General features: G+C 43.3%; 3 protein-coding genes across 6 annotated transcripts in view; 1 reads left to right on the top strand and 2 right to left on the bottom strand.

The window, feature by feature from the left end:
* The window catches only part of TBC1D23 (TBC1 domain family member 23), a 31366-nt gene extending 31164 nt beyond the window's left edge, over positions 1 to 202 (bottom strand). For 2 of the 3 annotated variants that reach the window (XM_082220995.1, XM_082220997.1), the window contains exon 1: positions 34 to 202. In XM_082220995.1, coding sequence (XP_082077121.1) covers positions 34 to 187 — 154 coding nt within the window. In that variant the 5' untranslated portion in view covers positions 188 to 202. The remainder of the gene's footprint in view (positions 1 to 33) is intronic. The other variant, XM_082220996.1, reaches the window with a different exon arrangement.
* Positions 203 to 957: 755 nt separating this feature from the next.
* CMSS1 (cms1 ribosomal small subunit homolog) overlaps positions 958 to 16340 on the top strand; it is a 181869-nt gene continuing 166486 nt past the window's right edge. Inside the window, exon 1 of the mRNA XM_082221037.1 lies at positions 958 to 1183. Coding sequence (XP_082077163.1) covers positions 1123 to 1183 — 61 coding nt within the window. The 5' untranslated portion in view covers positions 958 to 1122. The remainder of the gene's footprint in view (positions 1184 to 16340) is intronic.
* FILIP1L (filamin A interacting protein 1 like) overlaps positions 5359 to 16340 on the bottom strand; it is a 66741-nt gene continuing 55759 nt past the window's right edge. For both annotated transcript variants that reach the window (XM_082220989.1, XM_082220990.1), the window contains one exon: positions 5359 to 6574. In XM_082220989.1, the coding sequence (XP_082077115.1) occupies positions 6386 to 6574 (189 nt within the window). In that variant the 3' untranslated portion in view covers positions 5359 to 6385. The remainder of the gene's footprint in view (positions 6575 to 16340) is intronic.

Here is a 16340-nt window from a genome sequence, read left to right as displayed (position 1 = left end):
GAACTCCATTAACCGATGGATTGGCCAACTCACCAGCTTCTCGGTGGGAGCGCTTCCTCCGCTCCCGCCATAGCTGTTGACGTGCCCCACCACCGAAGCCGTAAAGCGCGGCCGACATTGCCAAGGTTTTCTGTCGCAACCTCTCCTCCTTGCGGCATGGCTGCCGTAAAGCGCAGCATTCGCGCATAGACTTACGATAAAATAACTGGCGCACAGCCTTTAGGTTCCGAGTCCCCTTTGCAAGCTCTCCCCCCTTTTCGTTCGTGTGTTTGGTTTTGTCCCTGGACAGAAGTGCTTCTGTTTCCCCATAAGGAAACATATATATATTTATGGAGGTATCCATGATTTTATTTATTCATTATATTTCATTCAAATGAATCCCAAAGCAGCTTACAAGCAATAAACAAGTGTGAAAGAACATAATAACAGAACACCACACATCCGGCATAAATAATGTAGTATAATTAACATCGTAAGCGAAACGATTGCAACCATAAAACACTGCTAACAAAGCAACAACTAGATATCGCAATTAGAGCAAAAGTCGTATTACACGATTATCCAATCAATGCACCATCTATTGGTGGTGATGTGAGAAGTATGCAACCCCGAAATATAGACACTGGTGCTTTCCAAAGAGAACTGACTTTTGCATTGTAAACGGCTTGTCGAGATACTGTATTGCAAATGGTTCTCTAGCAATAGGGCTGGTGTGTGTGTGTGTGTGTGTGTGTGTGTGAAAAACCAACATGATTTTTCCAAAGAAGGCTAAATCTGAATTAAACTTGGGGCGGCACTCTCTAGAGGACCCTTTTATGAGCCCTTACCGCTCCGGACCAGCACCCCGTGCACAAACGCCCCCATCCTAAAGCCGCTTCTCCACAAGCAAAGCACGCGGAGGCGGAGCGACGACCACGCGGCTCCGGAGCAAGGCTTCCTCCTCTTCCCGAGGGCGGCGCCGCGCTCGTTGCTCGGGACGCCTGCGGAGGCCCCGTCCCACACCCGCCCCTCGGGGCGGACCTCGCCGTCCTGGGTCGGAGCAGGGCCAGCCGGCGGCTTCCTCCGCTCCTCCCCCTTCTCAGCCCTTGGTAGGAGCGGCGTGGCCTGCGGAGAACCTGCAGCATGGGGGACACCCTGGACGAGCCCTGGTGGGAACCACGTGAAGGGAGCGGCAGCAGTCCAGGTACCGAGCAGTGGCGTTTGCTGGTGACTGGGGAAGTCAAAAAGCAAAAGCCTTGCTTTGCTTTGCCTCAGACTTTCTTTTGGCCGTCTTAGAGTTTGGTTGGCCGCCTGTCGTGGAGGTTTCAGTTCATATTCCTGCATTTCAGGGGGTTGGGCTAGATGACCCTCTCGGTCTAGGGTCTCTTCCAACTCTGTGACTTTCCTTTCTCGCTCCCTCTCCATTTTCTCATTTTGTCTCCACTTGGGCAAAGCAACTCAAATCTTCGCTTTCCAGCCCCAACCTCTGATTTATTGCGCTCCCTTCACTGCTAGAGTTTTCCTCCTGGTGAGATGTGGGGCTAGTGCCGGATTTACACATTAGTTAAACAAGCTATAGCTTAGGGCCCCACTCTCTTGCCCCCCCCAAAAAAAAATTAAAGGAAAAAAACAACTGGATGTACATTTCAAAAATATAAGATAAAAACAAATAAAATAAAACCTACATACAGCAGCAGTGTTTAGTGTTGTGTAGGCTCCTATTTGTTATGTGCAAGTGGCTTTAGATACCTATTAGGTCCATAAATTACCATATAGCATATATTCAACACAAAAAACAGCAACAATTTGTTGTTGACACAGGACAGCTGGACATATAAAGGGCACCATTACCTTCAGTAGCTTAGGGCCTCATCAAACCTAAATCCAGCCATGTTTATTGTACTCTCTTCACTGCTGTTTTGCTAGAGCAGGCATCCCCAAACTCACCCTCCAGATGTTTTGGGACTACAACTCCCAATATCCCTAGCTAACGGGACCCAGTGGTCAGGGATGATGGGAATTGTAGCCCCAAAACATCTGGAGGGCCAAGTTTGGGGATGCCTGTGCTAGAGTTTTCCTCCTGGTGAGATGTGGGGCGTTAGGATAATGGCCCCAAACCAATAAAATGCATTTTAAAAACAAATGAATAAACAGTGTTAAACTGCCTGCTAGGTTTCTGACTGGGATTTGTTCAGCTGAGCTGTGGAGGGACTTGTCTCCCTTCAGCCCCTTTAGGAAAAGAGCTTGGGTGCACTGCACTTTTTGAAACCAATTTGGCTTCCAACTAGCCTGTGAAACAGGTGGCACGAATGAAAAGCCGAAGTGACCTTTCAGGAGGAGTGAAACTGGAAGCAGATCCCCTTATGAAAAGGCCTTGAAGCTTTAAGGGTTTAAGGACTGCTGCTTATGAGGGGGATAAATATAAAAGGGGGTGGAGGGTACAGTTCTCAGGGACATATGGCTGACCCCTTTCTTGGGTTTCATTCTGGAGACTTGGTTGATGGAACTGTGTAGGGATCCTTGACTGTGAAAGAATGAGTATGTAAAATGTGTACGTGTGATTGGGCATATATGTTACATTTGCATGGTGACCATGCATACCCATCACCTGCATCTAATCTCTGGCCTTTGCTTACATACATATATGCCTAATATATTGAAGAGGGTCTTCTTGACATAACAAAAGACCAGGGTTCTCACTTACGAAGACAGAAAAGGAATATATATATTACAAAAAGAAATCTCAGGGTTGTGGGTTTGAGCCCCACGTTGGGCAAAAGATTCCTGCATGGCCAGGGGTTTTGTAGTTCCTTTGTGATCCCTTCCAACTCTACAGTTTGGTGAGTCTATGAACCACATATAAATATATATTGGTCTTATACTTCTTCGGCTGCTTTTCATTCTGTGAAATGGCCCACGGGGGTCGTTTAACTGGCCCATGAGCTACTTCCGAACCGAGCCACTCGCTCGGCGAGTCCCCACACGCTGCACTAAACTGGCGCAGTGTGAGGACTCTCTTTCGGGGCGCCGGAAATAGCACCTGCGCATGCACCAACGCTGGAAATTGCGTCTATGCAGACGCTGGAAATCGCATGCATGCGCGATCCAGCCCACAGAGGGATCTCTGCTGGAGTGAACTGCCCAGGCGAGGTAAACCTTGCTGAGCACTGCTGCAAAATATCCGGAGTGTTGTAGCTTGGTGATGGTGCTGAGTATTTTTTGCTACCATATGCCAGATCTCTTCCTTCCTCCAACAACAGTTCCCAGGTTTTTCTGAGGAGACAAACAACTGTGAAAACTATTAGAGCATGTTGTGTAGCTATAGCCAGAGAGTGCTTTTTGGCAATATGAATGCTGCCCTCTAGCGTCCCTCACTTAAGGCCTTTCTGTATAACCAGTTTTTGGTGGACTACACTATAATGTTCTGTTACTGCTGGAGGAGGATGAGCTTCCTGGAATGGTTCAAAGCGAGCCTTCTGCAAAAGAGTTAATTTGTGCTATATTTGTGCCTGAATTATGGTCAGTTTTATTCAAAACTCTGTCATGCCCCTGAGCTTGGTATCATGATGAGTGTAATGGAGTCTGGAGGCTTCTCCATCTTGGAACCTCCAAGGGAGTTCACAGTAGCATCTTGGGCATAAGATTCTATGGGAAACTTACTTCCTGTTGGTCCTGCCAACTCTATTAGAGTGTCAGGATCCATAGCAACTTCATCTCCTATGGGTGGTTGCACCTAGGATACCTGTGGCCTGGGTTTTTTTTATTACAGTACTCACCATTATGGAGTACTGTCACTTTTTTTGTACTGCTGCTTATGGCAGCCATTTTGTGCTGGCACCCATGGCACCATTATCAATATATGGTGTCCCTCATTTTTTACCCCCAAATTCAAACTTCAGCACAATTGCTAGTAATTACACAAATAACACCCCCCCCCCATTTCTTGCCATTTGCCATTCCCCCAAAGTTGTATTTCTCTTACAGGGCTGTGCAATAAATTGCATTTTTTGTGTGGTGGCACTTACACTTTGGAACTCCCCGTCTATTGACATCAGGCAGGTGCTTTCACTGACATTTTATGCTCCTGCGCAAAACATTTTTGTTTAGGCAGGTGTATCCGGACATTTGTAGAAGTTACATGTGTTTTATTCTGCTTTTTGGTTTGTTCTTGATTTTAATTAGCTTTTGAAAGTTTTGAAATACCTGTTTTTAATGGTCTTATATTGATGATGTATTTTGTTTGTAAACTGTTTTAAGGTTTTATTGCGATCAAGTGGTATATATTTTTTGTTAAATAAGCAACGTGTTATTTTATAAGCTGTTTCCATCATATGCTTACTTGTTTGATGTCTATAGGCTTCTCCTGTCCAACACAATAGTTTGTGTTAAATAGACATCCTTTCCCATCACATGTGGTATGAATAAAACTCGCAAAACTATTGTCGACAAACAACTAGGGTATGCATTAACTGATGTTCTGCAGGACCCCATGCCATGGACTTGGTTAGGCTTCACTTGTGTGTTGGGACACCTAGTGCCAGCTCTCATGAGTTTAGACAAGATTCAGTGTCTATACACTATCCCGTTGGAGGTCAGATGTTTACAAGCTTTGCCCTGGTACAGGGTTCCCTAACCTTATTTGTCTGGGGAAAACATTTTGAAATCTAATAAATGGTCATAGGCACCACAAAATGCCTGTTTGACAAAACACCAAGCAGGCAACACCCTCCAAAACAAACAAATCTTCAATTTAAAAAACAAATCGGTAGGGCACCAAAGTGTAGTGTGTCAGGGCTTTGTGGTACCCACAAGCACCATGCTGGAGATCCTAGCTCTAGAAGGTGTCAAGGGGAGAAATAAGCTCTGTAGGTCTCTGAGTGAAATAACAAAATGCAACAGGCACCTCTATTTTATGCAGGTATTCCAGTACTGCATCTATACTGCACTGTTCATAATTACATTGCACTGTGGGGCATGGCGCCCAGCATGGGGGGGGGGCAGCTGCGACGGCACCCCACCAGGATTGCACTGCCGGGGGCGGTGCGCTCCCCCGCCCCCCTCTTCTTCCACCAGTGTCCTCACTCAGGCACACATGCCTGGGAGAACGTTGACTCTCCTCTCCTTCAGAAGCAGCTTCTGCCTCTTTCAACAGTCCCACCTCAATTCTTAGGGGGGGAACTCCTCTTTTATAGTCACTTAGGGCATGGGAGACCCTCATTTGACACCAGAAGCCAAAATAATATGGAAACTTATTGCATCCCCCCCCCTTAAATTTTTTCACATATGCTTTTCAGGGAATTGTTGTAAGAGTAACATCTCCCTCCTTTGGATAGCACCTTAGGAATGTGGCTCAGTGATGCATATTATTTCACATTGACATATGAAAAGATTTAGCTTTATAATGAGACATAGGAGAATGTTCATTGCCTTGCTTTACAAACCCAAACACACAAGAATGGTACTGGCTTTAAAATAATTAGCTGTCAATTTAAAAAATACTTTCTCATTCAACCTGCATGTTAAACACTTCGACACACAAAGCACATGGGAATAATTAAAATACACAGCACCTTAGCTTTTAAAATACATAGTCTCCTTGCAAATAATCCACTTCCTCCATATACTGTATGGTACGCAGCATTTCTGCCTCTCTAGTGCCATTGCTCCCCAACTCTTTTTCCTGTTGGGGAAGGGTACTGAATGTCAAACCCTCTAGCCTTCTCTTGTGTTTCTTCTGCTGCCATTTTGGTGTCTGGCAGGAGAAGTATGTTCTTGGTGCCATGCCACCAGGTTCTCTGTAGGTGGAAGGAGCAGGACAGGCTTCCATTGCTATTTGGCCTGGGTTGTCTGCTTCCCAGTTACCCATTTGCAGCATCTTCCTCTACCTTGCTCATATCTAAAGTTATAGTATACTGTCTGTTCGATACGACTTTTCTGTTTCATAGCAATGCAAACAACCTTAAGAAACACCGTCACCATTTCACCAGAATAAAATGCTCTCAGGTGACCTTCTAACTATAGCTACCGTTTAAACAAGTGAAATGATCTACGTAGTAACAGACCATAAGTAGATGGACATAATTTCAGTGCTGTGTGGAGTAACCTTGCAAGAGCTAACATCTGAACTAATTGGAAACCTCATTTCTCACTCTGTGCTAAGAGGCAACCTCTGTTAATGTGCTACTCGGTACAGATCGGGAATATGGAGCACCCTTACACTGCTTTGTGGAGAACAGAAACTTCATAAGCATGTCCTGATGCTTTACAATTCCAGTGTCAACGTTTTCTGCCCATATATGATGCTTTTATATTACCTTTTACTTGCATAGGTCTTGGGGACAAAATGGGCATGGTGTATCCTCGTTACTCAAAAGTTAGACATTATTCTATTACATATCAGGCCAGTCTATCTTTTCCCACCATTTTGAATGACAAGGCTGGGAATGGTTTTGGTGATGTGTGATTTTCCAGATTTACTGTCCTGGAGTGGGGTCTTGGGTTGCCCAGTAGGTGTCCTCACTGGTACTACAGTTGCACTGGTATTCTTTGGTTTAGGGATCCGCGTAGGAATCGCTTGACGGAAGACATCAGCAATCTAGGATAGATTACAAAAGAAAAGGGAGAGGAGTAATTGTTAAGGCTGGCAGTTTGCACAGTTCTTTAGTAAACTAAGCATACAAATTGGCATGAAATATAACTTAGAATTGCTGGAATAATACAGTTTTGGGGTTGTTTTTAAAGAAGATAACAGATAGGAATGTAAGAGCTGTGAAGGACTTTGTCTCTAGATGGCAGCAAAGTTCAATAGTTTGTAGAAAATGACCATTTTCAAACTCTGAAGTGTCACTGGGGATTATGCTTGACCAAATTATGAACAGTGGGGTTCTAGATTTTGTTACAGAGCTAACTGAACCAAGTAGATAATCAAGACAAATGTTTTTACAAATTGCTCAAAATGTGTTGTGAAAGGGACCATCAGAGAAAGCAAAGGAAATATTTTTGGGTCCAAATTACATCCCTATTTTGGGTGAGAGCAACACGAAATATTTATTTCTGTTCAGTTTCTTTTTTTTTAGCTGTGTCCTGATTTACAGTCTAATAGGATTAATCAGGAACAGCACTTCTGTGATCATTTGGTCACTTTGTGATTTGGTGTCTAGGCTGCTTTCACTTTTTGTAAAATTAGAAGACACGGGAAGATTTGGCAGGCATCCTTGCTTTTGACTTAGATATCTCTTAAACACCTTTCCATGTTGACAGGTTTATGCAGTTGTCTAAAATGTACGCGGAGTAGCTAGTCATTTTAGAGATTGCTTTGTATTGTTTTTAAATGTCTTTATGTTGTTATACACTTCCCTGATGTTTTTTTAGGATGACGGTATATGAATACTTTAATATAATAAATAATTATAAGAAAGACACGTGTGTGGCTTGAGATGGCAATGTCTTGTTGCACCTCTTTCTGGAGCTTGCAGATAGTAGGCTAGAAGAAAAAGCCATCTTTTAGCCCCTTGGATGCAACCTTGAGGCAGCTGCAATTCATGGTGGACAAGAAGGAAACGACAAGACTGCAGTAAATATAAGTAGGGATAGAGAACCTGTGGACATCTAAATATCGTTGGCCTCCAGCCAGCATAGGTAATTATTGGGGTGAAGACTAGAAAGTGATGACTAGAAGGCTACAGGTTTCCAATCCCTGCATTAAACAAAACCCATTAAACTTAGCTGCTAAAAACCACACCAAATAAATGTATAATCAGAGATATTGACTGATCTTGGAGATTGCAAATCAACATAGTGTAAAAATCTTCACAGGTCAAAAATTAACACTTTGGATAGTGTCCTGGAATAAATATGGGTGCTCAGCTGATTCTGGGTACTGTGGCTCTTCTTCGATCAGCAGGTGGGCCACAATGTTGTTCATTAGCTGCAGCTTCCAAACAGCTATCAAGGGCACCTGTTGCTCCCAAAGTCTACTGAGATTTTTTTTTAAGGCAACCAAGAGGGAGATGTTCAGAAAGACTGATTCTGCAAGGAAGGCTTTTATCCTGCTGATCAGCTGGAAAGGATAAAGAGTGTGACTGGCAATCTGAAAATGCAAACAACTATGGCACTTAGGGGACGCAGGTGGCACTGTGGGTTAAATCACAGAGCATAGGACTTGCCGATTGGAAGGTCAGCAGTTCAAATCCCTGTGACGGGGTGAGCTCCCGTTTCTCGGTCCCTGCTCCTGCCAACCTAGCAGTTTGAAAGCATGTCAAAGTGCAAGTACAGTGGTGCCCCGCAAGACGAATGCCTCGCAAGACGGAAAACCCGCTAGACAAAAGGGTTTTCCGTTTTGGAGGTGCTTCGCAAAACGAATTTCCTATGGGCTTGCTTCGCAAGACGAAAATGTCTTGCGAATTCCTGCGGGTTTTCCCCCCTCCCCTTTTCCCAAGCCGCTAAGCCGCTTATCAGCTGATCCTAAGCCGCTAAGCCACTTAACAGCTGATCCGCTAAGCCGCTTAACAGTTTTACCTAATGTTTTATGTGGGCAGAAGGCCCGCTTGGACTAGCCTTGCATGTGTATATCAGATGTCTGATTGTGCATATACATCCCCTCTTTGAAAAATTAACTGGTGAATGGAATTTGTGTGTATATGATGTTGAACTGATAAGGTTTGGCCTACAGAGGGTGCAATTGCTTAATTTCTGTTCCATTTATAGTCCGCTGAGTGTGATGTAGTCAAGTTCCCTTCATATACCTATGGGTAGAAGCTGGTTTCCCTTCATATTTATCCCCCACCTGGGCAGAAGATCTGATATGCTGAGAAGAAAATTGTTTAGTGTATGAGAGAGCCTGGAATAAATGGGCTGGTCTGTTTCTGGTTATTTTTTAATGATAATAATAAATAAATAATTTTTTATTTATATCCCGCCCTCCCCAGCCGAAACCGGGCTTAGAGCGACTAACAACAGTAAAATAATACAGCATTCTAAAATCATTTCATTATAAAATCAGTTCAAATCAAATTGATGGCAACCATTGGGCTAGAGTTCTGTGAAGAATTACCAAAGGAAGGGGTCAGAATAATAATAAAATTTTATTAATGCTTCTGCCTGAATTGCTGAGTTCAGTTCTACTTAGGAAGTATTCCTGATTAGTTCCTTTCCTGTAAGATTTCCAAATGCTTCTAATTCCTCTTTGGCAATACATATAGCCAAAGAAACCCACGTGCAAATACCAGTTTAGCCTTGGAGTTCTTTGGCAACTGCCCCTGTGTGTCAGCTTAAATTTTTCATGTCTGCAGTACAAATTAATACAGTACCTTGTTTCACAGGGCTTACTTAGCTTGGTGAAATCAGGATTGTGAAGCATGTTTCGTACAATAAAAGTGATATATGTATATACACACACATACAAATATGCAAGCTTGTTTTCTCCTGCTATGGAGGGTAGGACCCAAACCGTTGGATTCAAGTTACAAGAAAGGAGTTTCCTACTAAAGATCAGGAGGAACTTTCTGATGGTAAGAGCTGTTCGACAGTGGAACCAACTCCCTCTGCAGGTTGTGGTCTCTCCTTCATTGGATGTTTTTATGCAGAGATTGGATGGCCACCTGTCATGGATTCTTTAGTTGAGATTCCTGAATTGCAGAGAGTTAAGTTAGATGACCCTCAGGGTCCCTTCCAATTCTACACTTCTATGATTCTATGAGGTAGCAGAACTTCAGGTACTTAGGATCATCTTCTTCTTGTTGTTTATTAAGTTTCTATATTGCTCTTCCTCCAAGGATCACAGGGCAGTTTACAATATAAAAACACAAATGCATAACATAGTAACAACAAAAACAATACCTCTCCCCCACTTTAAAAGGCCATTGATTGGCTAATTAAACAAAGGCCTGGGAGAAGAGGAAAGTTTTTGCCTGGCACCTAAAAATATGTAACGAAAGTGCCAGGTCAGCCTCCCTGGGGAGAGCATTCCACAAGTGGGGAGCCACCACAGGAAAGGCCTGTTCTTGTGTTGCCACCTTCTAGGCCCCTTGATGAAAAGCAGTCCACAAACTTGAAATAAACAAATAAAAAAATCATCCCTGACCATTGGTCATGCTGGCTGGGGATGATGAGAGCAGGAGTCTAATAATATCTGAAAGGCGCCAGATCCCTCACCCCTGCCTTCAGCTACGAAGTTGCACCTGATACAATTCTCAAATCTGGCACTGTTTACCGCAAGGATGCTTATCTCCAGGTATATATGATCCATAAGGCCATATTGGTTAGAGACAGAAACCTAACTGCCATCCCTGATATAAAAAGTTGGCAATCATTTGTAAATACCAAGGGTGGGCACAAGCCAAGCTTCTGGATTCAGCTGATTTCAATGGAATAATGCTGAACAAGTGATGATTGTTGCCATTGACATTAGTGGGAAGTAAAATGTTCTCAAGTTTTCCACTTTTGTAGATAGATTACAGCCCCCTTTTAAGATGTTGAATGTGTATGTGCCAGGTCTTTCTGTTTTGTGGCGTTAGAAAGAACCACTTAGGCAAGCAGCCTGTTAGTGACAACCACTGGGTTTAGTATCTGTTTCTTGGAGTTGGCTGGCAGATGAGCCTACTGACCAGACTGAGGCAAAGGAACTGGGAGTGCCAAGGAAAGGAAGGTCACTTTTATCCTGCTTCTGCCCTTCTCTTTTTCCTAGCACAATATTTTTAGGTCTTCGCTGCTAAACTTATGTCAAACGCTGGGAACAAGCTATAAACGGCTTTTCCTCTAGTTCTCTTTGTGAGCTCACCAGTGGCATAATAATGTAAGAAGAACCTTTTTAAGATCTGGTCAGAGGCCCATCTCATCTAGCATCCTGTTCCCTCAGTGGCCAGCCAGAAGCCTATAGGAGTCCTGCAAGCAGGACCTGAATTCAACAAGCACTCTCTTCACTTGTGACTCCAAACATGCCATCTCCAGTGGTGGAGGCAGAACATAGCTGGCCACTGTGGGAGATGTAGCGTCACCCTAGAAGTATATTTGGTCTGATCCACAAAAGCAGTACTTGCCTGGGTGGTGCACAATATGAGCTAAATAGTCTTAGATTTTTGCTGTTTTCAGTTACAGCATTCAGTTGGGATAGCCTCAGGGAAATAATGGGCAAATGCATGATTTTATACTTGTTCATGTTGCCCTTTATGATGCAACTGATCACCCAAGGATTTCTAAAGTTTGCATTATAGGTTGTTTAATTTAATGTGGGTTCAGGATAGAATTGCTTAATTTCACAGGATGTGGTTACCATTTGAAGCATTTAGAAAGAAACCCTATATTTAAGTGAAAAGCAGAGGAACCTTAGGGGCAGTTGGCATAATCGGTTGCCAACCCGTTATAGTAATATTATTATAGGTTTTTCTTTTTTAACATGGTATTTGGCATAGAATTGGAGTTTGGAATAGGTCTTTTATTCTATTGAACTGTGAGCCTATACATATTTTTCTCATGAGTAAGTCGTTTTCAAATCACTATAAATTACATGCAAGTCAGCAGCATATGCAGGTTTCTAGCGATGATAAAAGAGAGTTGTGGCTTGGCATTATTAAATGAGCCAAGCAGAGCTTGAAGTAGATAGCCAACCTGTGGAACTTTTCAGAAACCTTACTGTCTTGTCTCTCCTTTTGATCTTTTTTTAATAAATCAAATCAAATTAGACTGTCTTCAGTTGAGTTACTGATAATTAGTCCAGGTGTGATCCTTTTAATCATTGTAATTATATAGAATGCTTTAATAGGATGTTCTCAGCCAGTCTTTCTGTACTGTATAAGTAGCTGCTGTTGCATGTGGCTTGGTCATTTATTGTCCACACCTAACTCTTTTCTTGATTCTAGTTACAGGCAGGTAGCCGTGTTGGTCTGCCGTAGTTGAAACAAAATAAAAAAATTCCGTCCAGTAGCACCTTAGAGACCAAATAAGTTTGTTAGTGGTATGAACTTTTGTGTGCATGCACACTTCTTGGTGTCTGAAGAAGTGTGCATGCACACGAAAGCTCTTTTCTTGATGTTCATGTAGTTCTGCTGTATAGAAACAATAGGGTTTTTGTTGTTGTTTTATTGTTCCTATGAAAGGTAGCTATTTGTTCCACTGCAGCACATATCCTTATCTTGAGGAGTGTTCCCTGAGGTGCAACGCTTAAACCCAGAAATTTGCCTCACATGCCTAATAAATTTCTCCTGTTAAATTGGGGCTCTGATCTATAAGACCAGGATTACAAGTATGCAGTTCTTGCATTATTTGTATATGGGCCATTATTTGTTATGTGGGCCAAGCTGACCACCGTACTAAAACAGATTTAATAATATGCTTCAAATACCTGTAGTTAGATACCTGGGTTAAAAACACAAACTTGTGGTTTGTATCGGAATCCTATCTGCACTGGAATGCAGGGGTGCAATGCCTCCCCCTTTGGCTGACATTTTAAATAAGGTGTGTTATCATGCTTGCTCCGCCCCAGTTTAAAAATAATGCCTCTTTGCTTGTCTGCATTTGTATATGCAGTTTGTTAGCATCTTCCTCTGTTAGATCATGTGTACACCTGGGATTCCGTCCTGGCAGATTAGCCAGTTGTGTGGAATGGGACTAATTTTTTTGAAAAGTGAAACCAGCTCTTTCAGTCGATTGATAGGATAGTTTTATGGACTGCATCCTAGGTTTACCTTGGGTTATTTACCTTCAAAAAACCAAACATCTATTTGGTAGTTTTGTTTTGTCAAATTGGCAAACTATTCATTTGCAAATCATGTTTTGTGTGTTTAGTTCAATTCAATTTCTTTTTCTCGCGTAGTTATAGTCGAAACCTGAAAAGTTCATCCAAAGCAAGGCTTTATTGGATCCCTGGTTATTTTTGCCTGCTATTTCCTGATAGGATCCACTCATCTTTTAAATCTTGTCTCTGTTGAATGCACATTATTCCTGATATATTCTTGCAAACTAAATAAATAGTTCAGCAACTGTGCTGCTGTTCTTCTAATAGTTAACTTTCTCAGCTTTTGAAAACACCTGTTCATAATAATCCTAGAATTTCAGTGAAAGCCTAACCAAAAGAGATGCTTCTTTTTATGCTTGTAATCCAGAGAAAGTAATCAATGTGAATTTCCATGGATTTCAGCAGAATTTAAGGTGTGTCTAGATTTCTCTAGATGGTGATCTATGTCTTAAAGACTTAAATGCAGCTGATAAAGCAATCTGAAATATAATTTACCGTATTTTTCGCTCTATAACACGCACCCGACCATAACACGCACGTAGCTTTTAGAGGAGGAAAATCCGCAGGCATGCCACCCGTAGGCATTCCCTCCATAACACGCACAGACATTTCCCCTTACTTTCTAGGAGGAAAAAAGTGAGTGTTATGGTGCAAAAAATACGGTACTTTCTTTTGTAATATCAAACCAGAATAACTAAGGCTGCACTCCTATGCACCTGGGGGAGCAAGCCTTGTTGAACTCAGTGGGGCTTACTCCTAAGTAGATATATATATATATATATATATAGGATTGCACTGTAAGTGTAGAAGATACTGAGTTGTTTAAGAATATTGGTATTTAATGTGAATTTGCGTTAATACAACATCACAAGCTTGCTTACCCCTCAAAATACCTCTTATTCCACCTGAGACAACCCCCCCCCCCAAATTCACACCTGTTTTAAATATAACTGTTCCAATGTGATTGCTGATGCACATACCTTTTGCTTGGAAAATATGAGCAATACCTATGAAGGCTGCAGGTCATGAACACGGTTACCTTAATTTCAGTAGGCTCTCCTTGTACTTTAGATTAAACATCTGTAAAAGCTCCCCCCCCTTAACTGCACCTTTAATTTATCACTTTATTTTACCACGGAAATTGTAACATTTTGGTCTGAGTCATACATTAAACCATAGTTTAAAAGTACGTATGGTTTAATGAGACTGAACAGTTTAACCAAACCATGAACAGAAGCCACTATTTGTTATTGGCTGGCTATTTGTTATTGGTTTGCTGGGGGAGGTGGGGTAGGGGAACTAGGAGCACTGGTTAACATCTAACACCAAGGCAGCCTTTATAGCGTCTTTTCCCCAGTTGCATCAGAGATAGGATTGGAGGCGGAGCGAAGTATGCACTAATCAGCACCATGCACCAGCACACTGCTCATTCATATTAAACCATAGTTAATTGTTAACTATGGTTTAGTGTTACATGCATACTGGAATACCAACTTACAGATATTCCAATTTATGACTTGAATCTTGGATATGCCTTTGCCTTACAGCAGGCATGGGAAACCTCAGGCTCACGGGCCTAATTAGTCCCACCAGGCCTCCTCATATGGCCTAGGAGATAGTTCTGGCCAAGCCATTCCCTACACCTGATGTCATATATGGCACCAAGCATGGGACAGGTAACAAAACTGGCTCAGCCAAAAATAGGTTTGTGGGCACCCCCAGTCAGCTGATTGTCCTGTCTTGCAAAGTGCTGTTTTGTGAAATGTTTTCCAAAGTGCTCTGCCAAATGTCTGTGGGCCAAAATGTCACCTGAGATCATTGGGAGGTGATTGACAAATGGCCAATTTCACCTACCTGTCAAACCTGGTATGGGCCAGAGGAGAGAACAGCCTGGCCCACTAGACAGTTCCAGTTCCCCTCCTGCCTTACAGGGTCCCCTGTTTCTACATGAATCTGGCTTTTTTGAGGGCACCATTAGCTAGTGCCCCCACCTTCAGGGATTAGGTGAGTGGCAAATGGAAGTGGGGCTTTTTCAGTGATGGTCCTTGTATTTGGAATGCATTCTCCAGGGAGTTTAAATGGCCACCTTCTGTTTCACTAAGTTCCCATTTGAAAAAGTTGTGTTTCATGTTTGAATAAACTTGTTCTGCTGTCTTGTTGGGCATCTGACTGAACAACAGCTGTCTGTGGACAGCAGGTTGTTGTGCCATTGTGGATTATGCTCATGTTCTTTGTATTAGATTTTAATGTTGTGTTGATATTTTCTTTTGTCTTTCTGAGAGCTACCTACAACATACATATGGAAAGGTGGAATAAATGTATTTTTAAATGAATGAATTTATATGTCTCAATTTATTTATAAGACTTAAAACCTTTGCTGATTTTCCTTTCTTTAATGAAGTGGTCATGTTAAAAAGGGGGGTAGTGTTGGAATCATATTTGCACATTTATAGGAGCAAAAATCTGTTGGGTACTTGGTACAACGCTGGTGTGTGTGTTTGCAGTGAAATATTTGTGAATGCACCCAAAGTTAAGGACAAATTTTATAGTTTAGCCCATAGTACAGGCTGCTGTTATCCTTAACAGAACTTGGGCTTCATTTTTACATGGCCTTGGTATTCATTGAATATTGTCTCTCAGAATCAGATGTGATGGCAATTTTTTTTCTGTGTTCACTACCGTATTTTTCGCCCTATAGGGTGCACCGGCCCATAGGGCGCACCTAGTTTTCAGGGGGGGAAATCAAGGGGGAAAATATGATCCCCCCCCCCGCAGCTCTGGGAGCAGTGGACAGGCTGCACGCAACCTGTGCGCTACTCCAAGACCTTCTCCCTGCTTTTGCGGGAGGTGGCGGAATTCCCCCACCTCCCGCAAAAGCCCACAGGAGCCGCACACAACTCCTGTGGGCTTTTTGACCAGGAGGGAAAAGGGACTGAAACTGCCAGTCAGTTCCTTCTCTCTCCTTGGGGAAAAGCCCCCAAGAGCGGCGCGCTCTTTAAAGGCTGCGCGGCTCCTGCGGGCTTTTCTACGAGGAGTGGGAATTCCCCCCCCCTTGTAGAAAAGCCAGCAGAAGCCGCCTTTAAAGAGCGCGTAGCTTTTGCCTGCTTTTGTGGGAGGTGGGGGAACCCCCCCCTCAGAGAAATGCCTGCAGGAGCCACGCACCCTTTAAAGGGTGCGCGGCTCCTGCGGGCTTTTCGACCCGGCTTGTAGGGCTCAAAGCGGGGTCGGAGAGTAGCGCAAAGGCGTGCGCCTCCCGCTGCCCCCTATCCTCTGGGGCTGGTGATGGGGGGAAGCGCTGCTTCCCCCCCCCACCAGCCTCAAGAGCAGACTCTCCTGGCTTCAGCGAAAGCAACGCGAAGCCTCTGGAGCGCAGGCTTCGGAGGCTTCGCGTTGCTATCGCTGAAGCCAAGGAGGCTGCATTCGCCCCATAGGATGCACACACATTTCCCCTTCATTTTTGGAGGGGGAAAAGTGTGTCCTATAGGGCGAAAAATACGGTACCTAATTTGATACAGGTTAGTGGCAGAGCTATTGCAGTTCATCCAGGAGGTTCCCAGGTTGAATTCCTGGCATCTCCAGTTAATAGGATCACATGACGTCTGCCTGAGATCCTGGAGAGCTGCTGCCAGTC

Source organism: Podarcis vaucheri (genome assembly GCF_965113315.1).
Source record: "Podarcis vaucheri genome assembly, chromosome: 4".
Lineage (NCBI taxonomy): Eukaryota > Metazoa > Chordata > Lepidosauria > Squamata > Lacertidae > Podarcis > Podarcis vaucheri.
Note: the sequence above shows the minus strand (reverse complement) of the source record. Positions and strands in the feature narration are given on the sequence as shown.